At 39.5% G+C, this 24,694-nt stretch overlaps 2 protein-coding genes across 4 annotated transcripts in view; both read right to left on the bottom strand.

Moving 5' to 3' along the window:
* sntg2 (syntrophin, gamma 2) overlaps positions 1-12,403 on the bottom strand; it is a 78,831-nt gene extending 66,428 nt beyond the window's left edge. For all 3 annotated transcript variants that reach the window (XM_040137656.1, XM_040137657.1, XM_040137658.1), the window contains exon 1: positions 11,908-12,403. In XM_040137656.1, coding sequence (XP_039993590.1) covers positions 11,908-11,976 — 69 coding nt within the window. In that variant the 5' untranslated portion in view covers positions 11,977-12,403. The remainder of the gene's footprint in view (positions 1-11,907) is intronic.
* On the bottom strand, positions 12,222-18,025 carry zgc:113274 (uncharacterized protein LOC552925 homolog). The gene is given in 3 exon segments (XM_040137376.1): positions 12,222-12,520; positions 17,654-17,767; positions 17,770-18,025. Coding segments are annotated over 3 exon segments (669 nt in total).
* Positions 18,026-24,694: the final 6,669 nt, after the last annotated feature.

The following is a 24,694-nucleotide window of genomic DNA, read 5'->3' as shown; positions in this document are numbered from 1 at the left end:
TTGAAAAACATGGATATACTGCTTAGAGTACTGTGACAGAAACCATGATGCTGTGGCATGTAAATACCTAATCCAGGTTTCTGAACCATCTCATAGTGGCTGAGATGGTGAGAAATCAAGACACACCTGCAGGCAGATGATCAGAAACCTGGATCTCGTTATGATCATGTATGTTATGTGAATAATCAGGTTTTTCATGTTCCATGTAGACACCATTTCATGAATATAATCAAAAACAGGATAGGGCACGAAGCCAGGATAATTGTGCATATGTAAATGCACTCAATGTGTTACCTTACAGTGGGGTCCAAAAGTCTGAGACCACTTCCCCATTCATTTCAATGGAAAGTGCTCTCAGACTCTTGGACCCCACTGTACATTATGTGGCTTATTTTCCTTTGCTACAGACTAATCGGGTTCTCTGAATTGTAGAATGGTGCATTGTATAGTACAACACTTTGGGCTTTGTCGGGTGTAGTACATTAGTTTATACTGTATATTAGTCATTTATTGACTTCAGAGGGCCTACACACACACCAGGATTTAGAACGGAAAAATCAAATAAATCCCAAGGAATTACTGCGATCAGAGCGGGCAAAATCAATCTTTGACAGAGAATTGAAGAAGCTACTGTAGCTTATTTGTTGTGTTGCACCATCCACTTTTATTTAATCTATTCTGTTCAAGTGCAAACTGCTTCACAAAAGATGGCGTGCAGACAACATTATGAATAAACTGTGTGAACTTAGTGACCCGTTAGCAAACAAGCTAAGATAACAAGCTAATGGTCAGTGAGCAAGCTCATTAGCTCGGAGAGTTTTATTTTCCCTCTTTAATAACCTTACATTGAACGAAACGGTGTGAAATGGTGAACAGAAGCAAAGAGAACAGTAGAGAGAACACAGAACGTCTAGAGCTATTGAGACTGACTAGCGCTAACAGTTAGCTTAGCAGCTACAGCAGTTCACCAACTAGCCCTGCGAGCAGTCACGACATCACCAAGCTTCTGGACTGACCAATTTCGCGTGGACGAGCAAACGTCACTTTATGGTGTGACTGCTGCTTTAGTTTGCACATGGTTGTTGTAATTGATGGAAAAGTCTAATAGAGAGCTGAAGTGAAACATGAACTCTGGATAAAGTTCCAGAAGTGAGAAAACCTCCTTCAAATTCCCACTGACATTTGGAACTACATTTGTAAATTCAGCCTTAGAACAAAGCCTCTGTCTAAATAGTCATTATTTGGCTTGCTTCATGCTTAGATAAGGATGGAGGTTTTTCAAAAAACAATCTAATATCGTTGTTTATTCAGTATTCATGTTTTTAATGTCCTTTAATGAACACCCTTTCCCATAAGCCCTAGATCTTCACGGGCTGAACTGCTCAACAGAAGAGTCAAGTTCATGAGCGAGTCGAGGACTCACAGTTAGCTCAGACATGTCTGTAACAAATGCAGGACAGAGGACTGAACGCTGTAGAAATTCTTAGACAACAGAGATTACAACTAGAAAGTTGGAAAAATGACCTCAAAAGAGAGCGTTGGTGACTGAAACAAAGATTCAGTGATGCATGTACCCACACTGCTGTGCTTTTAGTTTTTTCATGGGAGATGTAATTGTTGTTTAACTTTGTTAAAATCAAAAAGGTTTCAATTTCATATGACAACTGCTGCACGCTTCTGTAAAGCTGCATTCTTAGATTATAATGAGAAAATCTTATGTGAAATAAATTTGATTGAAACAACAAAAATGTGGTTTTAGCTAGAATAGATTGACTGAAATGTTAAAATAAAATCTGATGATTAAAAAGACTAAAATGGCCAGACTTTTATTCAACTAAAACCTGACTTAAAAACCCAGGATGAGGTTGACTAAATATGATAAAAACTAACAAGGACATTTGACACAAGACTAAGACTAAATACAAAAAATAGCTGACAAAATTAACGGTATAACACACACTAATTTCATAAACCATGGTTCTCCTGCATATCTTAATAGCCCTGACATTTTTTCCACCTCGATCTCTCCTTTCTGATATGCAGATAGTTGACATTTGAGTTCATTTTGATTGCAGTGGAAGAAAACTTTCTAGACATTGATAACCTTGAACAGCACCACAAGGTTCAAGTGGCACACATACACAGGGACAGGTGATACACAGACATAGCCAGCAGCCAGTCCTCAGTGCAACACTCTCCAGATGCAGACATTTTTGACCAGATCAATCACATGTCTGGTCTGGAAAAGTCAAACATGCATAATAACTGCAATGCAACAAATCAAATTTCTCCCATTAAACGACTTACAGCCCTCCCCAGTCAATCAACTTTTTAGTTCCATTAGTTCAGTTTAACATTAACAAACGCCTCATCATGGATTTAATACAGTTTCAGCCATGATTCTTGAGCTTTGACCAGTGGGCTGAAAAATAAAACCAAAGCCCACACCCTGAATGGTCTAAAACATATAACTATATACAGGCTGGCCCATAAGTATTTGGGCAGTGACACAATTTTCGTAATTTTCCCTCTGTGCACCACCAAACTGGATCTAAAATTAAGCCAATCGAGATGTGATTGAAGTGTAGACTTTCAGCTTTAATTCAAAATATCACATTAACTGTTCAGGAATTACAGCCATTTTTATACATAGTTCCTCATTTTCAGAGGCTCAAAAGTAATTAGACGAACCGGCTTGATTATAAATATCAGGATTATTTTTAATACTTGGATGAAAATCCTTTGCTGTCAATGACTGCCTGAAGTCTGGAACCTGTGGACATCACCAAATCCTCCCTTGAGATGCTTTGCCAGGTCTTTACTGCAGCCGCCTCCAGTTGCTACTTGTTTGTGGGTCTTTCTACCCTCAGTTTTGTCTTCAGCAAGTGAAAAGCATGCAAAATTGGGTTAAGATCAGACCATTGAAGAAGATTCCATTTCTTTGCCTTGAGAAGCTCTTGGGTTGCTTCGGTAGTATGTTTTGGGTCATTATCCATCTGTACTGTGAAGCACTGTCCTATCAGTTTTGCAGCATTTGGCTGAATCTGAGCAGATAGTAAAGCCCTATACACTTAAGAATTCATCCTGCTACTTCTATGTGCTGTCACATCATCAATAAACTCTTGTGACCCAGTTTCATTGGCAGCCATACATGCCCATGCCATAACACTGCCTCCATCATGTTTGACAGATGATGTGGTATTCTTTGGATCATGAGCCATTCCTTTCCTTCTCCATACTCTTCACTTTCCATCATTCTGCTACAAGTTATCTTGGTTTCATCGTCCAAAGAATCTTGTTCCAGAAGTGGGTAGTCTCTTTTAGAGGATTTCTGGCAAAGTCTCATCTGGCCTTTCTGTTCTTGAGTATTAAATTACTTCTAAACCTCTGAAAATTAGGGACTATGTATAGAAATGTCTATAATTCCTTAACAGTTAATGTGACATTTTTGTGAAACACTTTGAATTAAAGCTGAAAGTCTACACTTCAATCACATCTTCTAGTGTCTAATCTGGCCTTTCTGTTGATGAATTTTACCAGTGGATTGCACGTTGTTGTAAACCCTCTTTGTTTACATTCGATAAGGCGTCTCTTGATTGTAGACTTTGACAATGACACACTTATCTCCTCAAGAGCGTTCTTGACCTGGCTAGATGTTGTTGTTCCAGGTCTTTTGGTGTTGCTGAGCTCGCCAGTGCATTCCTTCTTTTTAAGAATGTACCAAATTGTTGATTTGACCACTCTTAAAGTTTCTGCTATCTGTCTGATAAAAATTTTTTGTTTGTTTTTTCAGCCTAATGATGCCCTTCTTCATTTGCATCAACACCTCTTTGGACCATATATTGAGAGTTCCCATGAACAGCTACCATATGCAAATTCAACACTTGGAATTAACTATTTTAAATTAACTCTATTTGTCCTGAAATACCATAGGAACAGGCCACACCAGGCCATGAAACTGATGAGCCTCTAAAAATGAGAAACTATGTATGAAAATGGCTGGGAATCCTAAACAGTTAATGTGATATTTTTTGTTCAACCCTTTGAATTAAAGCTGAAGGTCTCCATTTAAATCACATCTTGATGGCTTTGTTTCAAACCCAGTCTGGTGGTGTACAGATATAAAATTATGAAAACTGTCACTGTCCATATCAAATGGACCCAATTGTACATCAAGACAAGAAACTTAACAACTGTGCCAATTAATAAATCATAGTTTTAGACACTGATGTTCTCATTATGGTCAACTAGTAAGGTTAGATTGACACATTTGGATACATACAGCCTCAGCTGCACTGCAACAACAGTTTTTCTTCCAGATAGGAAACAGCGGAGCAATGTGTATGAAAAGTACTGGATAATGTTTGCCGGTGTCACAATTACTACTTTTGTCAAGCTGAGCACTTTCATCTCGATCCTTTAAAGATCTTCACATTTGAAAATCAGACCCAGATCTAGGAGAGAGGATGAGAAGCAAAAAGCAAAAAGAGAATGAAAGCTTGTCCTCTTTTAAAAGTACACTGGGGTTGTGTCAGCAGTGAAATAGCTATTACAGTAACACAGGAATTAAAATTTATCATCTAAATTTATCTGGGATTTCTTATAAGAGAGTTTGTCTTTATCATTAATTATCTTAAAAATTCAAGCCGACATCTACAACTTGAACAAAGAGTTACAAAGTATATTCTGTATTTATAACAGCTATCAAAAATAAATGGATAAGGGTCATATTCTCATTTATTTGCACTAGCTGATATGCAGACAGGTCTGGCTTCCACAGCAAAAGTGTAAGCAAACATAATTTGCAAATTGCAAGCTTGCATTTTTGCCAACATGTAAATTTCATCAAATGCAAACACACACGTTTGAGAGATCGTGCCAGACTTGGTAAAGTTACTTATTGTTTGCAAATACCAACATGCTATCCTGCCTGGTATCTTTAAAGTAAGAAAGGTTAAAATTATGAATGGATTTTCCAAAAATCCATCCACAAATAGCCCAGAGATGCAGGTGCACTTATAAGAATAGTTTATGTTTCTTAGAGACAAATTTTATAGTTTCTCCTAACATGGCTTTACCACACTGCTAATTACCACATTTACTGGAACTATATTCACTTCTTTCAATCGGGATGCACTCTCACCTAGGAGTGGAAGCAATACAGAGGTAAAACTAAATGTGAAAAACTGTCTTCACATTCAGATACCACAGAACAGATCAATTTTAAATACAACTACAATGATTGTGCCTCATTATAAGGTTGTATAAGAAAAAGACACTCGGTCATCTAATTTACAGCGATGGATTATGTTCATCAATGCTGCAGCACATTTCCACAAGCTGTTTTTTTTAATGTATTTTTGAAAACAGAAGGAGCTTATGACTGACGTTCTAGATGAATCTGCAGCAGCTTCTGACTGTGGTACTGTAAATACACAGTGCGTGACTCTTCACAGACTTACACTGGAGATAGAGTTAAAGCAGTACAAATACAGTAGGTTTCACTGCCAATTTCTGTCTTACATAAATTGTGAATATATTACTAAACATTAGGACCTTTTTAAATTTTCTTACGGATCAAATGGTTACTGTAAGAAAGCTATTTTCATAACCCAAATTTGCAACTTTAAAATACTACTACTATAAAGTAGTCTGTTGTTCTTTATCATATAACTAACTTTTTATCGTTTTGTTAAGCAACAGCCTGGCTCAGTTCAAAGGGAACAAAAGGCAACTAAAAACTCATTAACATGTTATAAAGTATCATTTATTTAATTCGTACAATAAATAAAAGAGTCAAAACAACAAGTGGTTATATGATATATGTTAATTTGTGAGCATTAGAGTTGCTGGGTGGTGTGTTTTATTATCTTTGGACAGACCCGGCTAACTGTTTTACCCCGTTTCCAGTCGTTTGCTAAGTTAGCCGACCGCTGGTGGTAGCTTCATATACATATGACATAAGAGTGGAATCAATCTTGTCATCTAGCTCTTTACAAGAGAGCAAATAAGCATACTTCCTTTCAAAACATTACTTCAAAGTAAATCAATCAAAAATAACGACAAAATGGTAATGAACATTTCCAAGTTTCTCATGCAATAATGCAGCTACTAAGAATGAGAAAAATCTGTTTTATATGTTCACCAACAATTGAGCAACACATATTTGTCTGAACAGAGACTAGAAATGTAAAGAAGGGATTTGCAGGAAAGCCACTAGATGTGTAATGATGTGGGAGTTTAGCTGTTCATGGCAAACAAGGTTGTTTGATGTTTCTGTGTCACAAATCCTGCTTTAAATTACGCTGCAGGTGAATTACCTTACATGCAATGGGTAGATAATTTCCCTGTGCGTTAGTAAATCCACTGTATGCAGTGCCACGCTGTATGTCAATATCCTGCACGGTCAATAAACTGTAGTCAGGATGAAGCTCTACTCATATGCACCAAACTCGCAGAAATGTGGTATTATACATCTCCCGCAGTCATCCTTGTTCAATCTTCCACTCAGAGTGGCTCTGTGGGGAATCAAAACCACTTGATGTATTTCCTCTATATTGTATATTCATTGTTGGAATAGGCTTGTCTCGCAGAGCTTTACTGCTCAAATACCGGCGTGGTCGACTGTGTGATAGCCTCTGTTCCCCCAAATCCATCCAACATGTGTGAGATTATTGCATGCGGTTAGGCAAGAGTGAGAGATAACAACTACATGAGGGAAATTAGTCTCACTGGTCTTCAGATTTTCCAAAAATGAACCTTTTATTTTGATGTTAGAGTATAATACATATGTTGTTTTGTCATTCTCTCTCTTGCACATATAATACAGAGACAATCAAATAAGGAATGCATTTTGAACAATGCAGTGAAAGTTAGGAGTCTGGTTCGATTGGGGGTTGGGTGTTCTTATGTTAGCACTATGGGAGGAGTAATTTGGGGTGAATGTATTCTTGAGGAACTAATCTGGGACTGTTTATGTTTCCAAAATTATTTTTATTCCTATTTCAAGGACAAATTCTAACTTAGACACAAAACAACTATTGCTTCTGGCGCATTTCTTAAGTGCAGTTGTCTGAAGTGGTGAGAAACGTGTCCACAACAATCCACTATCAGCCGGCAAAGGCACAAGGTAGTTTTCTCCATATCTCACTTGGAAATGAATGGCGACATTAAAATGCATAAGTTTCCTGCCCTGAATCTAAATAAAAATGCTAATGAAACACTGTGGGTATTAATAATTCAGAGGATGGGTTTCCTTTTATTTGCTAAGGAAACATTTTAAGAAAGGTTCTAAACAGTGGCAGCACAACTCATTTTGATCTATCAGGATTTACGATACTACATATCCTCATGTCATTTTAAAACCACCTAACACCACCTAATTAAGACTTTAATTACTGCGATGGTTTTATAGTCAGCTGAATAATGGAATATGACTGTGCATAATGCTGTATTATATATGTATCTTTGCACTTCCTACAGGGACTAATTATAAGCTTTAAAAAAAAAAAAAAAAAGACTAATTTGTGATGTAACACTGGAATCTGCCCTTTGGCCCATTTCACTACTCTCATGGGTTCCTCATGCCATTAGTTCATATGCTATAAGGAGATTAAAGTAAAACTGTGGAGCCATCTGTCAGGAAATGATATCAATATATAATGATTTTGTACAGTATTACTAAACCTGTAATACAGTGTAAAGAGGAAATGCTTGAGGGGGTCAAACAACATCAACCACGTGTTTGCATACTTGCCCGAGGGTCCTTAAATTAGCCTATTCATTTTGAAGAGCCAGACACCAGTGATAAGAGGAAAATTGAATATTGTTCAGGCAATTAAAGAGACTACCTATAACCTTTTTTAACAAACTTAAATATAGTTTTCCGATACTAATTCTGATTGTTTTGTGTCCTTTCCAATTACCTGAGTCGCTCCAGAAAAAATGATAAGCTAAAGAGAATACATGTTCATGCACCAACAGGAGTGATTAGGTTAAAATATGATTGTGTTCCTGAATACAAAAGCATCAACTGTCACACTCCACTGCAGTATAATTACGCTTCTGCAGCTCAAGCCAAGAGAAACCCTCCGGAGTGTGACCACAGGGGGGTGGAAATTTTATGTGACACGCATGTCACTTATTGTCTAGACCTTTAAAAAGGGGACAAGCCAAAGTTTGATTGTCTGATAATCATACTGGATCCCCTTCTATTTAATCCCATTAGTAGTGATCTAGGTTTGGGGTTGGTCTTTGCTGCTTCTGTAAAGGTTATTTTGACCAAAAAGTCGATATCACAAACAGTCAGCGCAGCTCTGTAAGGCTGAGTGTGAATAATTACTTCGTCTTTGTAAATATTTTAGTGGCAGTATTGTTGAGCATATTTGCTCACATTGTGTTGACAGAGGAAGCTGTCATGCTTGCTACTCAGGAGGACTGTGAAATTGTGAAATTGTTACATAGGCAACACATGGTTCATGTAAGTTTGATTTACATCCTGGGATTAAAATTTGCAACAAGCAAGTAGCACCGGCAGCTTCGTAAGTTTAGCATAGTTATAGCATAAGTGTTTACTACATGGACATTTACGCATACTAAATTAAAACAGGCTGCACCACACAAACTAGTTCTTACTTTGAGATTTGTTGTTTATAAATATTTAGACCCATTGACTTCCACGTTTAACAGTTATGTAGCTACTGAACCAGGTGGCAAAGCTAACATTAGCTTGCCAATGTAAGATCAGTTTAGACTGAAGAGAAAAAGAAATTATATGAAATACAGTCAACACATCTGACTCGAGGGTCACACTTGATACAATGCTAATGCTTAATAATGATATAAACGTAAAATACATTTCATAAAAATGACACAAAATACCTCAAATTTAAAAATGGAATGCTAATAATGTTTCCCTAAATGACCTAATAACATCCACCAGGTTAGCATAATTGGATATTTCGCACTCATTCTAAGCAGTGTGAATACTGCTAACTTTAATACACATATTTCTCCTTGTTTATAAATAAAACAAAGTAACACCTATAAAAGACCGACTGTTTTGTTGTATATTTTATATATAATTTCCCCCCAAAGCTCTACATTTCGAAGTTATTTTACAGCTTGTGATGCTAATCTTACAGTGACATGTTTACATACTTACAAAAGTGAGTTAGTAAACTAAGACTTTACTAGTCAAGACATTTTTTTTACGTCTCCCTTGTAGTGGAGGAGAACCATACGCGTATTTGCAAAACCAAACAGTTATCCTTAAAACCATCTTTCTGGCAAAACTGAATAAAACTCTTTGAAAACTCCTCCCATAAAGCATAAGTCTCCCCTTTGTGTTGCTTGTCCACGTAAGTTTCTCTTCTTCGCCTCGTTGTGTTGCACTACGCCGTGATGGGCTCATAACTGCTCCCTGAGGCTGGAGGGCAGAAAAACACCCGCTGGTACTTCACGGTTAGTGACAACCACAGCTGTAGTGGGCTTTTTTTTTCTTCCCTTTTTTCTTTTTTTTCCCCCTCAGCAGCAAGAAGGGGCAACAATGAGCCCATTCCACACTCAAAAACTAACTTTGACCAGCGACACAATCGGTGAGATTTAGGCTTTATTGGATGTGTTTTCAAGCTATATTTTTCGGTCCGACAAACGAAGGGACTTCAAAAAGATGAAGATTACCTAGTTGGATTTGCAAATGTACACCTGGTTAACCACCCCACCTCCATTCAATAGCAACGCACAGCCGCTCCCCTGAGCTTTTCTATTGGACCCCCTCTGGGACTCCCATGCAGTGGATCCCCGAATGGGACTATGTGGAACCTGATTAGTAAATGACTAGTTTGCAACTATCTAGTATTTACCAAGATCTTAGGAAGGAATTCACACACAGACTTATGTAACAGATTTAAAATTAGCTGATACAACTCAAGAACCTCTGTAGCCTTTGCAATGAGAATTAGAATTATCTCAACAGAAACTTACGTCTTGCATTTTCAAGTTTTCACATAGGACTGATGCACACTTCCACTGTAGGCACAGACCTGTTTGGACCGGAGGAACTAGTCTGCCGTATCAACGACTGTTGAAACACCTTTTACACCAGATAGCAAGCTGCCTTTGATTTACCTCTTACTTACTTCCCCTGTGCCCTGGATTAAGAAGAATCTTCATACTAATATTGATTGAGAAACTTGATGATTAAAGGACAAATAATATTTGTTGACATGCACCCAGTGTGCCATGGTGACAACAAAAAGAGGAGAGGAGTGCCTCTCCAGCACTTTAATCTAATTTAGCCCTGGTTGCCAATCACTGAACTAGAGTTGGTGTATCTTCATGTTTCGGAAAACAAAATGTAAGATTTTTTAAAAGACCTTTTTCAGAAGCTGAATTTTGATGGAAGGCAATTTCCAAAAGCAAATAATTAAGAGACGAGGCTGACATAACCTGTGTGTAAGGGTTGACGTAAATTGCCAGGGAAAGAGAAAACTCTGCTTAGGGTACAATTTTAGCCATCAGTCAGTGCTAAATGGAGAATGGGATATGTGTGAAAAGTGAACACACTCTAAGCAGAATTAAGCTGCTGACTTGTGTCCCTGGAGGATCAGTTTTCCAGTTTTAAAAGCAAACGCGTTGTGAACACAAAGTGCCCACAACGCAGGACTCCGAGGAATGCTGAAATTACAGGTGCTATGTGCACAGCGGAGCCAATAACAGGCCGATGAGGGGTCATATTTAGCCCAAGAGGATCTGTTTTAGCTGAAGCAAATACTATAAAACTTTACATTTAAAAAATTTGACTGATGGTTGCAGGAAAGCAGTGGAAGGTGGGAAGGATGTAGAAAAATCCAGACCAACAAATCATCATCAACATCATCAGGTGTAATGTGAATGTCATTTTCCCCATTTCTGGTTAGATTGTGTTTGGTTAAATGTTTTAGGCAACATATGATGCCATGTGTGTTGCATTTTGCTTCAAGTTGCCTACATAGAGGAAATGAAAGGCTGTTAAAAGAGATCAAAATCATTTTTCTGGTTCAACTAGCCTCAGCACTGTACCTAATTAAATACGAAGCCCTTATGGAAGCTCATTTCAGTGTATAAATGTCTGTGCCTGACAAATCAAAATTAGTGGTAATAATAGTCATAATATGACGGGGAACCACATCAATACAACGAGCAGGCAGTACATTAACCTGGTACTTACTGAAACTGATTTATATTTTGATCAAAGACATACACAGAGAGACCGCAATCCAAAAAAAACGCGCCGTTTCATCACCTGGAAGGAACGTCACACCAGCCTCCAGCCACACATCTAGTGATTTAATGTGTACTCGATTGTGGGGCAAATGGCATGACTTTTACAACGAGGCAAAGGGGATTTTGGAAATCGGCATAGTCTTCTGGTGGATTCGGTATAAACGTAACAATAAATGGCACACGATGCACTGCCGATTTTTCAACGAAATTTGTTCTAAACTTGTGGCACGGCACACATCAGTCAAACCCGCCCCGGCAGATGTATCGCTATTTGCATCGGAGATGGACAGCGAATTATTTAAAAATACTATTCATAAAAGTTATAAGTTGGTTCGTGTAAGAGCGCCATAGTTGATTAAATATATGCCGAACTGTGTAGATGTTGCTACTGCTTTGGAAACGACTTATATCTCAAAGCCAGCCAAGTACTGACAAGTACTTGTAATTAAGGAATGCTTAACAGTCGTTTTTTTAAAGGAGGTCTGGAGTTTGAGGTGGAGTTCTGCCGTATCAAAGAAGAAAACGGCGTGTACGCGCCTTGTAGCTGCCCATACACATAGCACATCTCCGTGGAACGGCGCAAACCGATGTGTCATTTAAGTTCATTTTCAGGGTAAATCTTAATGGACGGGTTTTACTTGCCGAAGTTGGAACCAAGAGGCTGGCGGGTCGCTCGATCAGCTCAGGCTGCTGCTTCCCGGTCACATTCATTTCCCATGAAACCGCTTTCTCTGTCCGCTGACTTCGACGAGAGTTTCTCAAGTCATTTATCCAGCAATTGACTGCGAGTGTTATTCACCGGCGTCCCGTTCAACGACAGAGGCAGACGGAGAAACCATGCCTACACGCTCTATCCGGCTTTTTTTTTTTTTTTCTTTTAATGTATATATGAAGCTTCCTTGTATCCCGCAATTACAACTCTATTGCCCGCTGCAGAGACAAACGGCGATCGCCGCTTACTTCTCCGGCTCAGCCCTACTGTCAGCACGCGCTGGGCTCCTCTGCTGCCGGTCTCCGGTCTGCATGTCTCTCCACCTGCCGCCTGTCCTCCCATTAACCGTTCCTGCGTCAAACCGCAGGACGTTAACCCATTCGCGGGCACTGGAATCCCGGGCCCGCAGCGGCGTTCGTTCGGCCCAAATCCCCGACGTACGTGTCACTGGTGCGCCTTTAATTGGTGCCGGGAGTGGCGGCCGCGGCGGAGGTGACACACACACTCCAATCAGCGAAACCGGTCTTGGATTCGGTGCTGGCTCTGGTCGGAAACAGCGTCGTGAGAATCAAGGTAGAGCTCGCCATAACTCAAGTCATTCAACGCTGTGTGCAGGTGAAGCCTGCCACCCCCCCCCTCGAGCATGTTAAATCTTAAAATGGATACTGGCCCAAATGAGTTTCTGTGGACATTTGGGAACACTTAAAGGCTTGAGGGGACGGGGCCTAGCTCGTTTTTCTGGTGGAGGGGAGATGGGTCAGAGATGATTATTTTAGCCAGTCTGAACACTCCTTATCACTGGCCCGAGGGAGCCATCGCTGCTGCCTGACTCCCACAACCTTCAGACTTACTTTGGATTTCCGCAGTATATATGCACAGTGTATGGCACATAAGCATCACTCTGGCAGGAGCAATACAGGTTATAAATAGAGACTCTCAAACACCTAAGTGCACAAAGTACCCGAGAGATGGTTGAACTTTGTGTGATTACAGTTCTGTAAGTAATGATAGACTTTTCCTTTGTATTTTTTTCATTTTCAGGATTAGAGGTTTATGTATATCTGGAAGGGCTACAATGATGGACTGCTACAGCATGGCGCTATCATCAGAGTATGAAAAGGCATCTTCAGAGGATTGGAATAGGTGTGATTACGAAAGCTTCTCTAGGTTCATACTTCAATCACAGACATCGACTCCTGGAATTATATTTTTTCTGCAAAATCTGATGAGATGATGTATTAGCACTGGTTATGGATTTCAGCAAAATCCATCCCCCGACTTCTTCTTGGCTACTTCAAACATTGTAGGCCTTGAGGAATTCAGTTTGCAGTCTAGAGATTTAGTTAAACATTTGTACAGGCAGAGCAGGGCTGCAAAGGAAAAATCAAAAAGAAAGAAAAAACAGCATTCATGAATTGAATAATCAAAAGTCAGAGCCAAAAAGCACAGTTTTGTATACCACACTTTATGGACCCTTTAAATAAAGAAGCTAATATATTAAAATACATCCCTGTAATGGCAAAGAAAAGTAATGTGTGTTAATTAATGCTCTCGACACAATAATGCTTTTCCACCTACTGAATGTGGTATGGCTCCTTTAGTAAATACATTGATAACAGTGCTGATGTCCTGTGTCAAACTTCACTTCTGTATGGCCTCAACATAAAACTTTCCATTTCAACAGGAATTGCAAAAAGAACCATTCAGCTCAACAAGTAACTAAAACAAACTATACCACAGCGACCCATAAAAGACAACACAAAAGGCCCCGGGATTTTGTTTACAACAGGATCATTAAAAATGGCTCAGCCGCAGTGCCAGGAGTCCCTTGAATTCATTCATTTTGGTTGCTTCTGACCCAGCGATTTTCTGCTTGAATTAAGGACTTTAGGACAAAAACAATCACAGTGTTACTCTGAAAACTCTTCAAAACAAGAAGAAATAAGGCCATGAACGCTTACTTTTGGATGAACCTTCAATAGAGCACACTAAGCTAAACAGCCAGTAGCTAAAGACTGGAAATAGATAGCCTAGATAGCCTAGCTCTATCCAAAGGTAACAAAATAAGCCTACCAGCGCCTCTTAAGCTCACAAACACGTTATACATGTTGTGAACTGAAGAGTAAAAATAATAAGTGGTGGTCTTGTGTCGGTACAAAAACTTACAGTAACTTAGCTTAGCAAAAAGACTGGAAACAAGGGGAAATAGCTAGCCTTGCTTGTCCCTAAATGGACTGCACTCATACAACGCTTTTCTAGTCTTATTGACCACTCAAAGCACTTTACACTACATGCCTCAATCACTCCTTCACACACACATTCATACAGCACTTTTCTATACACACATACATTCACACACCAATGATACATCGGTGGCAATTTGGGGGTATCTGGCCCAAGGACACTTTGACATGCAGAGTGGAGGAGCCGGGAATTGGACCACCAGTTAGTGGACAACCCGCTCCACCTCCTGAGTCACAGCCGCCCAAAGATAAGAAAATGGGCCAATGGAGGACATTTCGCAGTGAATCCCCATAAAAAAGACACTTTTTTTTACACTTCGGTTTGTGTGCAAATTAAATAAACCAGATGAGCATGTTCATTAATGAGCTTTAGTGCTGGAAGGTGGATTATGTTACCTTTGGATAGAGCCCGGTTAGCTGTTTCCCCTTGTTTCCAGTCTTTATGCTAATGTAAGCTAAGCGAACTGCCTGCTGGCAGTAGCTTCAGACTTCTTATCAAACAGATATGACAGTGGCATTGACCTTTTCACGCAGCACTTGGCAAGAAAATAAATGAGTGATGAGGGTTTTCTTGATTTAAGTTCAATGTATTTAAAATTTTTTAATAGTTTTATTATCTCCAGGCAGTATATAAAAATATGAATGCCTGTGTGATCTCTGTTTTTAGTGTATAGACGTATATATGTATCTATGTATGTTGCAATTTTGCAGTCTTCTTGTGCTATGACTGAGTTCTAATATTGTGCGATTTTTTTTATGATTACTACCTCTGCATCTAAGTTCAGTTTTGTTAAATCTGTAGCTCAAGGTCATAAGATATCTGTATTTCATCCCAACATTTCAGTAGCTGTAACCTTTTGCTATGAAATTAAACATTCAGAATTCCCTTAACATGAAGGGAAATGATATTCCAGTATGATATAGTTCTATCATCTGGTCTCACTGTCTCCAACCATATGTCCAACCATCAATCAGTTATTTTTAAAGCTCTCTCGGCCCCTCTCTCAGCTGCAGGCATATTGCTCTAGATCTTTCTCTTGCATCTTTAACTTCTGTGGGGCTTTGAAAACCTTGTGTCAAAGCTTCAAAGAGACTGTCTTTTTCGGATATTGTATCTGGATTGCTCACTTCTCTGGGGTTGTGTTTTACATAGCGTACTCTGTTTCTAGGCATATTTCTGTTTTTGAAAATGTTGACAACCAGTCTTGGGACCCTTACCTCATTCAGAAATCATTGCTGGTTGGCCTGCTGAGTTTTCGACCTTTGCCATTATTTTGACCTTTGTTTAACTCTGTGAGTGAGACGAATGATGCACATGTTCCCACAATGTTGTTTTTGTTCCCACTAAATTCTGAAACAGGTGTTTGTGATGGTGAACTGGGAACATCTTGCAGAACCCATTCTAAACTTTTCCTCCAGAGGAAGAAGCTCAGGAGAACTTGAGTTTTTGACAAGTATTGCCTTTCTGAAACCTTTCAGTCTGGTTCTCGAACAATAACCAGAACTGGGGGCTGTCCTGATTAAAGCATCTAGTGTATTAATGTAAGTGAATTTACGTGTTTTAATCCTTCCATTTCTTACCACAGCCTTTGTGTGGCTGAATTCTTTAGCTTGGCATTAAGGACGCTGCTTTAAATTGGTTCAGCTTCTATCTTTCGTGTACAGTACAACCTTTTCTATTCAAATTGGGAATCCATCAGACAGTAATCCTCTGCACACAATAACGGGCAGGGTTGCTAAAAGTTCAGCCTAAGGTTTCATACTTTCTCTTATTCTGTCAGTCATCCTCTCAATCTTTGCTATATTTTTAAAAAAAAGTTGCTATATTTCAAATCTTATCGGAAAGTGGACACACGGTCTACAGTACTTAAAAAGGAATAGGGTCATTTCAAGGTATGTTTTGTTCTTTCGCATGGGCAAAGATACAAACCACTAAAGAATTTTCCTAATGCTCATGTCAAAACTCTTTTTTCTCCACATTAATGCTTTGCAATTTAACATTCAGTCCTTAAAGTGTATCGTCTTGCTCCACCAAGCCCTGTTTTTTTAGGCATAAGGTGCCTGGGTGCATGAGTAAATTATCATTTAAGTCCAGATTTCACAAGAGTGTACTAGAGTAGCTCCTCTCAAATGAAATGATCAGAATCCACCTATGACAGAGCTGCCAGAAAAAATGATTTGTCAAAAAAACAGTGCTCCTGTGGCTCAACATCCCTCAGGTTGGGGGTAAGTGGATCTGAGACACTGGGCAAATTGAGACATCTAGGGGTAAATTGACCTTCTGATTTTTTTTTTATTTAAACCTGAGCAATTTAGTTTTAACAAACAGTCCCACAGTTGTCCCACACCATGGATGGCACAAACTCTGCATTAGGGAAAACACCTCTGTCGTAAGGGAAAATCCCTGTGGACCTGAATCCAGAAGAGATATTCCGCGATGTCGTTGCTGACATGAATGAATGTTTTGCCTGGGTTGGATCTCATCCACCCATCAAGAGCTCTATTGTAATAGGTCTTAAATGGACCATAAACACTCTTTTACAGAGACTGCAGGCGATGGGATGTGTGGGGTGGAATTGTGTGCATAACAATACCTTTTCTTTTCGCTATATCCAAAGCCCTCATTCAAATGTTGGTCTCGTGGTTATTAGGGGGCACTTGGTGTGCTGAACCAGATGTTCAATGAACTCAACAAAGGTGTCTTCATTGATCCAGCTAGATCTGGTGGAGGTACCAATTGATCTCGGAGGTGTTATTCAACCGTATCTAACCTTTGGGAAGATAAACATGGGAGGGACTGCATTCCCAAAAGCACTGACTGCAAAGACCGCAGTGGCAAGTTCTCCTCTTTCAGCAATCGTGATGGCGCCCACTTGCTTCTTTTCTTTTTCTGCTACTACCTGCTTTGGTGTGTGCACTGTTGTAACACCTATTTCATCAACATTATGAATCCTGTTTGGAGGGAATTTATGCCTGTAAAACAAAGAAAAGAGCAATGGTGAGAATCAGAATAGTTGAACCTTACACACAATGCAAAAAGTATTTGCAACTAATCAGTCCTTGTACCCTGGTAATTATAGCTGGTAGGTAAACATGTGTGCCAGTTTGCTGTAAATTTACTTAACTGTTTGTATTGAGTTGCCATAAATAGTTAGTTATTAATGTAGCCAAATTTATGAACTCTGTCACCTGTCCATCACTTTCGTCAGACTGTCAAAGAACTCCCTGACTGTTTTATTAAAGGCTGTAGGCCTTCCCAAAGATGTCGCCTCAGGCCTACAGCAGGAGAGACGGTGGCATGCTATAAAATTCACGAACCAATCTTTACCTATAAAGTGGGCCATTCTTCATTCTATCATTATACTGTTTTAAACTACAGGATAAGTTACTCTATGCTAACCTACTGATTCATGTAATTTCTTGCATACACTACCTGCTAAACACTTCCCTCTCCAGTTGTCGGGAACAGGAATGTCGTTTCTCTCTGCCAATTCCCCAGTCAGTTCACAGCATTTCTTTGGAGTAAGGCCATGGAATTGATCAGCCTCTTGATATGGTCTGCAAACTCTTTCTCTGCCTCTACTGTGAAGACCCTCTTTGCTTCTGCTGTTCCAATGTACCCTACTATTTTTACATCCTTAACCTCCTTCTTTTTTATGTATCTCCACAGTGTTGACCTGTCAATATTTCTGTCTTTTGCCAATGATCTGTTGGGTTCTCTGCCCTTGACATCAATGGCTGCTCTCTCCATTTCTTCAAGGGTTGTTCAGCCCCAGTTGGTTTTCCTCTTGTATGTTCTTGGCATGACACCTTTTAACATATGACATATGACAAACCAAAGCAGCTGTGTAATACTCAATTGAAATACAATCGTATACCTCAGAGACTTAACGGAACTGCCTTATGGTCAGGTAAGTTGAACCACTGGCTCAATTTACCCAATAGCCTTTGGCTCACTTTGCCCCATAGCCGCTGTTTTGGAAAAAATTGCCTAGTTTAGCAATTCAGGCAAATCTTTAGTAAAGTGATTCACATTGTTTTATATGTTAGCAAATCAACAACATGTATGATACATTTTTTAAGACCTGGAGAAATTTGCTTTGACATAACAGTAATTATGACTGACATGTAGAAAATTTACTACGACACGCAAAAAACAGTTTTTTGTGTAAAACAACCAAACAAAAAAAACCAAAAAATACTGAACACTTCTCCTGTATGCTTCCTGCCATCACAGCAAGATAGAAATGATGGGTGCTTCCTGAATTTATGGTCACATGTCAAATCATTTGCACAGTTGTCCAGATACAGGGGGTGCGTCAACTTGTCCGCTGGCTCACCCACTCTCCCCTACCTGACTTTCTGACATGTGTTTTACAATATAAAAAATATTACAAATTACCACAATGTGTAATTTCCGTGAGAACAGCTTTTTAAAATCTGCAGTAGCTACAACATGGACCTAAAAACCAAGCCAAAACGCAGTTACTGCACTGTTGCTTGGTAATGCGTGCTGCTGGACTCGTCACCGCACCTACTGCGCTGCCCCCCATAGTCAAACAGCCAGCGAGACAGCTACAGTAAGAGGGCTAGATCTCGTGAAAGCCAGCCTGCGAGATAGCTGCGGCTAGCCTTAGCTAACACTGAAAGTTATGGATATTCCCTATAGTGGTTATCTGTAAATGAAAAGCATCCATTTTATTGAAATGACATTTTGATTCATATAAGCTATGGGCTGTAAATAATAATCAAGCTATAGTTAAACAAACTAGTTCAAATGGATAACAAAGCTGATAGAGCACAGTTTGTTGGTGATACTGCAGTTTCTATGAGCACACAGTGAAGATCATCCAAAGGCAGAGTGCAGTAACTGCATTTTTTTAGGTATTATGTGGTTTTTGGGTAAAATAATCAGCCAAAAAAGACATAAAATGATTATAACCATTCTATCTGTTTTAGAGTCTGCTGTCCCACCTGAAAACTTTAAACCCTTTTTTCCTCAGCTTCACTGCTTCTGCAGTTAATGTACTCTGTGTTTTTAGGGCAGTGTATTTGATTTACAAATCTACTGAAACATTTTCATTGTTCAGAAGCAACTGTGACTCTCTTAATGTCTGCTTAGGTTAAATCCCTCTCCAGCGCCTGGCAGCTGACAGGGTTTTAACTGACGCTAACAGAGGAAATCATCTCTCCATTTCCCATCAGTTTCATTATTGATAGGTGTTTGTCAGCACGGATGGATTGAGTGGCTTCCTGCTGAGTTAAAACGCAATTATGAGCTTGTGTTGCTCTCGATTCACATCTGCCTTGGGATCTTTGTTGTTTGTCATCCTTCCCTCTCCTGTCCTGTCTAAAGTAGTAAACTAAACTTTAGACTAAAGTGTAAGACATTTTAACCACCAGGACAGAGACTGTATAAATTCAGAAAGGATCTTTCTCTATGAATCTTATGCAATGAAGAGCTATTTGCTGTACCTCTTTCTCCCTGTGTAATCATATTTTCTATATCTTTTATCAAGATGTTTGTTTTATACCTTGATTTTCAAAGTGCTGTCCAAATAAAGTTATGAGCTACAAATAATGTATAACCTCAGGGATCCAAAGCCTTAATAAAGGTCACTGTTGTTCAATAAAAGTAGAATGAAAATCAGCCATAGGCAGAGGAAAAGTTAAAAAAAAAAAACTTGTAATAAAACTGTCTGCCTCCAAAAATAACACAGATCTAATAGTACTATGGAATTAGGTTGTCAATACATTGCTATCTACTACCCTAACTACACTCTAAAGACAATTTTTTTGTGCCAGACAGTACTACACAGGAATAGGCCCTACAACCACATATAATACAGCTGACCTTTAAATCTCCAATTATGAACAGAACTAAAAAGGTCAAAACTAAAGGTCAAAATGAAATTCTTTCACTTTTTCCTTTTTTTTTTTTTTTTTAAGTCCTTCACTTGTATGGCATCCAGGAGCTGCTGTTATTAAGTTGTAGCACCATGTATAAATTGGTATTTTCTATGCACAATGGAGAGACATACAGTTTTATTTAAATACATTCCCACGTGGGAGCTTGTACTGTACGGGGACATAGAGACAGGACCTGGAATTGATCTGTGTGGGACTTTTTAGGGAGCTGGGCGCCTCTGAGAGATGAATTGGCTCACAGACAAAGGTCTCTCAGAAAGCTGGGATCTGCGACAGCTCAATGCTCAGCCAGATACCTACCTTAGTGCTTAAGTGAGTCGATTAAAATTTCATGATCAAATCTCAAATGCTGCACTGAGGTCTAAAAGAATTAAGACTGAGTAAGTTTTCTGGCTGCATCCATTTCATTTTTTTTTTTTTAAGATAAGTAGGGACAGTCCATGAGATCTGGGGTCATCGGAAAATCTGAGGAGAATTTTCTCAAAACGCTTTGTTTTTAAAAGCCTGAGGTGAGTTCTTGTTGCCCTGCAGTCTGTACTTATTGCCATTATACTGTATGAATTCTGAGAGAGATCCTGAATCAAAGAGTGTTCCTGATCCTGGCTGACTCTGAAGACGTTAGTCAGAACTTCTTGATTGAAAAGACACAATAAAGGAGCTAACATAGTATCAGCCAAAAGATGAACATCAGTATCTTGATCAAGTATATTCATGTATTTTCATTACCTTTTTAAAAGTGGTAATTAGCCCATAAGGCTTCAGGATGCAACACCTCACAAACATGTCCTTGTTTACACAAATCTGAATAATTGTAGGTCGCTGAACAAGCTGTGAGATAGCAGACATATCTAAAGTTTACATTGTGCCTAGAGAACTGTTTAACTAAAACACTAGTCTGGATGAATTAATCAAAAAACAAAAGCACCAAAGGCTTGGGGAGGTTAAATCTGCAGCTAACGCGTGAAGAAGTGTATTTAATATTGTTTTTTCCTGCTATTCTTTCATGTGCATAAATGATGCACATGAAAGAATAGAACTGACTCTCCATATGACATTTGCTCACGAAGATTCATGCACCAAGCCGTCATCGCATCCCGGTTACCTCGCCTTAGACCGGCCCTTCTGGACCACCGTGCGTTTGCGTGTGTTTCTCTGCTGATGAGGCTGTGTCAGCGCCGGCTGTGGTTCGTTTGGATGGACACACAGACTTTATCTCTCGCTGCCAGACACAAGTCTGACAAGTGTTACAGGTGAGAGTGGTTGGTGGTGTGGCATTTCCCCTGGTCCTGAAAGTGTGCAATTTCTCTCAAAGAGCTGACTGGTTTGAAACAGTCTCTGCCAATGTTGAACGAGTGCAGATGCAGAATGACGGCACTCAGCTTAGCGGAAAGTAAAAAAGATGGGTGGGAGATCCTCCTCAGCTCTTTCACAATGTCTGCTAAATACCTAGCCTCACAGACAGTTCTCGGCTTCTGGACGGGTGGGATACAGTGACATCCAGCAGACACAGAGCAACATTAAGATTAGCATATAATCCTAGCAATAATGTGTTTAAAGGTAGCGCGGAGCTATCAGCTGAAAACAGCGGCCTGACGCAGAGGGAGGAAAGAACATAGCACAATACAGGTACCACATAATTGGGCTAATAATAATAATAAGACTAAATATAATATGGATGATGATAATCGGAATATCTGAAGCAGTGGGTGTTGAGCAGGATCATGGGGACAGTAGGTGGTTTTTGTAGTCACAGATCCAGAGTCTGCAGCACCAGGGGCAGAAATACCTGCAGAAAGCGATAGGAGGAGAGAGGACAGAGACGATAAAGCACAAAACTACGGGAGAGAGAAGAGGTCAAGTTAGCAACAAGCACTGATGGGATATGAATGTGTACAGATGGAGAGGACGAGGAGGAAAGGAGAGCTTGGTGCATCATGGCAAGTCCCCCGTCAGTCTAGGCCTGTAGAAGCGTAACTAGGGGTTGGTTCAAGCCAAGCCTGATCCAGTCCTGACCATAAGCTTTATCAAAAAGGTAGGTGTTAAGCCTACTCTTAAACGTGGAGAGGGTGTCTGCCTCCCGCACCCAAACTGGAAGATGGTTCCACAGTAGAGGAGCCTGATAACTGAAGGCTCGGCCTCCTATTCTACTTTTGGAGACTCCAGGAACCATAAGCAAGCCTGCGTTCTGGGAGCGCAGTGTCCTAGTGGGGTATCAGGGTACTATGAGCGCTTTCAGATATGATGCTGCCTGAGCATTAAGGGCTTTGCAGGTGAGGAGGAGGATTTTAAATCCTATTCTTGATTTTACAGGGAGCCAATGCAGAGAAGCTCACACGGGAGAAATATGATCTCTTTTCCCAGTTTCTGTCAGTACTCACGCTGCAGCATTCTGGAGTTGCAATAATCCAGCAGAAGAAAGAAAAGCATGGACTAGTTTTTCTGCATCTTTTAGAGACAGGATGTGTCTGATTTTTACAATGTTACGCAGGTGAAAAGATGTAGTCCTTGAAGTTTGTTTTATGTGGGAGTTAAAGGACACATCATGATCAAAGAGAACTCCGAGATTCCCAACGGTGGTGCTGGAGGCCGGGGCAATGCCATCCAGAGTAACTATATCATTAGATCATGCGTTTCTGAATAACTTCAAGTGAGTGAGGACACTAATCTGTTCTGTGTGGCGGCGTTTCACAGCTCAACCATGAGAATCACTAACTGAGTGCTGGAGAAACAGTCACATTCAGACTATTATACTAACTGCCAGCGTCTCCTTTCAACAGTTCAACCATATTGTTCGGTTGAATTATTAAATCAAGGTAACGCTGATGAAGTGGAACAAGCACTTAGAATCTCAATCAAATAGTGGCTCAAATCTCAGTCTGCTCATTTCTATTAAGACAGTTTCGTCGCTGTACATCATAACAGCGCTCCGCACGATTCAATTGAATGCAGATTGGGCTTTACCGTCCCACATGGGCACGTTTGCTCTGTCGCGCAAGGTACAGGCTTTGGAGAGGTTTCAAACACTCTTTGCTGTTCCCCCTTTCATAACGGGGTAATGATTTGAAGAAGATGTGATAAATATAAATCATTAGGATAGTCAATGTCTCAAAATGCTCTGATGTATAGATTAAATAACCAGATGATACATAATCAGATTGCATTTTTTGATGGTCCACCACCACAGGTGGCAACCCATGGGATTTGTCCCAGTATGCCCAACGGCCAGTCCGACTATGGCACAGGGCACAGAGGGGAAGGGGGAGGAGGGACCAAGGAGTGCATTTCCTGGTCTCACGATAGGGGTTTGACATCCCAACTTTCTTGTAGTATGCTGCCCCTTATTTGTTTGGAGTACGAACTTGACAGTTGGCCAATTCTTACACAAAAAAAGGCACAAACAAGTTTTAATAAGACAACATTTATTTCGAATTTGTAAGTAATGGCTTTACTATTGGTTAATAAACCATTAATTAATGCCTTATAAATCCGTTCAAAGCCATGATAAGAAGAGTTTTGGGTTGTCATATTGTAACAACTCCCTTTGGCTGCTGTTTAGCTTTCTTATTTGGTAATAATGCGGTTTTAAAATGCTGGTTAATCATTAATAAAGCCTACTGGGTTTTTCAACTGAGCCATTGAGTCTGCAGTAAAATGTTCAGCATTTTCGGTAATTTGCTTATTTGCTTTCTCGGCTTTATTGCAGAGAATGAACTGGTTGAATGAGGAAGATTGATACCTCTTTCATATCTGCCCAGTAAGTAGAAGGCACCTAGCAGCCGGTTAGCTTAGCTTAGCATAAAGCCCAGAAACAGAGGGCAACAGGTAGCTTAGCTCTGTTTAAAGGTCACAAAATCTGTCTATCAACACCCGTACTGCTCACTAATTAACATGTTATATCTTCGGTTTTTATACAAATTAAACAACAAAGCGTAAAAATGACTAGTTGCTGTTTTACAGGGGTTTGTGTGCTGGACTATTTCTTGGCTGAGTGCACAAAAACCTGTAAAATTACAACTACTCAGTTTTACACTTCAGTTTTTGTACAAATTAAACAAGCGTGATACATTGTGTTAATTCTTGAGCTTTGGACACAGTTAGACTGATTCCAGTCCAATACTAAGCTAAACTAAGCTAAGCTAAGCTAACCGTCTCCTGACCGTAGCCTAATATTTAACATAACAGACATTAGAGTGGTATCGATCGGTTGTTTAACTCTCAGGAAGAAAGGAAATAAGCGTATTTCCCAAATTATTGAACTTTTCCTTTAACAAGTTATTAATGAATGTACCTTTAAAAAAAAATAAAAACAAAAATACGTATTACTGATGAAGTAAGCAGCAAAAGGGACCCAAAAGTTGTTCTCATCAGTTGCTTATTTCTAATCTATGCAGAATTAGTAAATGATTTATTAACAATTTACAAAGTCATTATTTACAATGTATAAACACTTTATTAAGGGTATCTCATTAGAAATAGGTACAGAAGTCTTACTCAAACCTTTACTTAACCTTTCTTATATGTGAACGAAGATGAAGCGTGTTACGAG

The sequence above is a fragment of the Xiphias gladius genome, chromosome 10, assembly GCF_016859285.1.
Source record: "Xiphias gladius isolate SHS-SW01 ecotype Sanya breed wild chromosome 10, ASM1685928v1, whole genome shotgun sequence".
Taxonomy (NCBI): domain Eukaryota; kingdom Metazoa; phylum Chordata; class Actinopteri; order Istiophoriformes; family Xiphiidae; genus Xiphias; species Xiphias gladius.
This window is presented reverse-complemented; position numbering and strand designations above follow the sequence as displayed.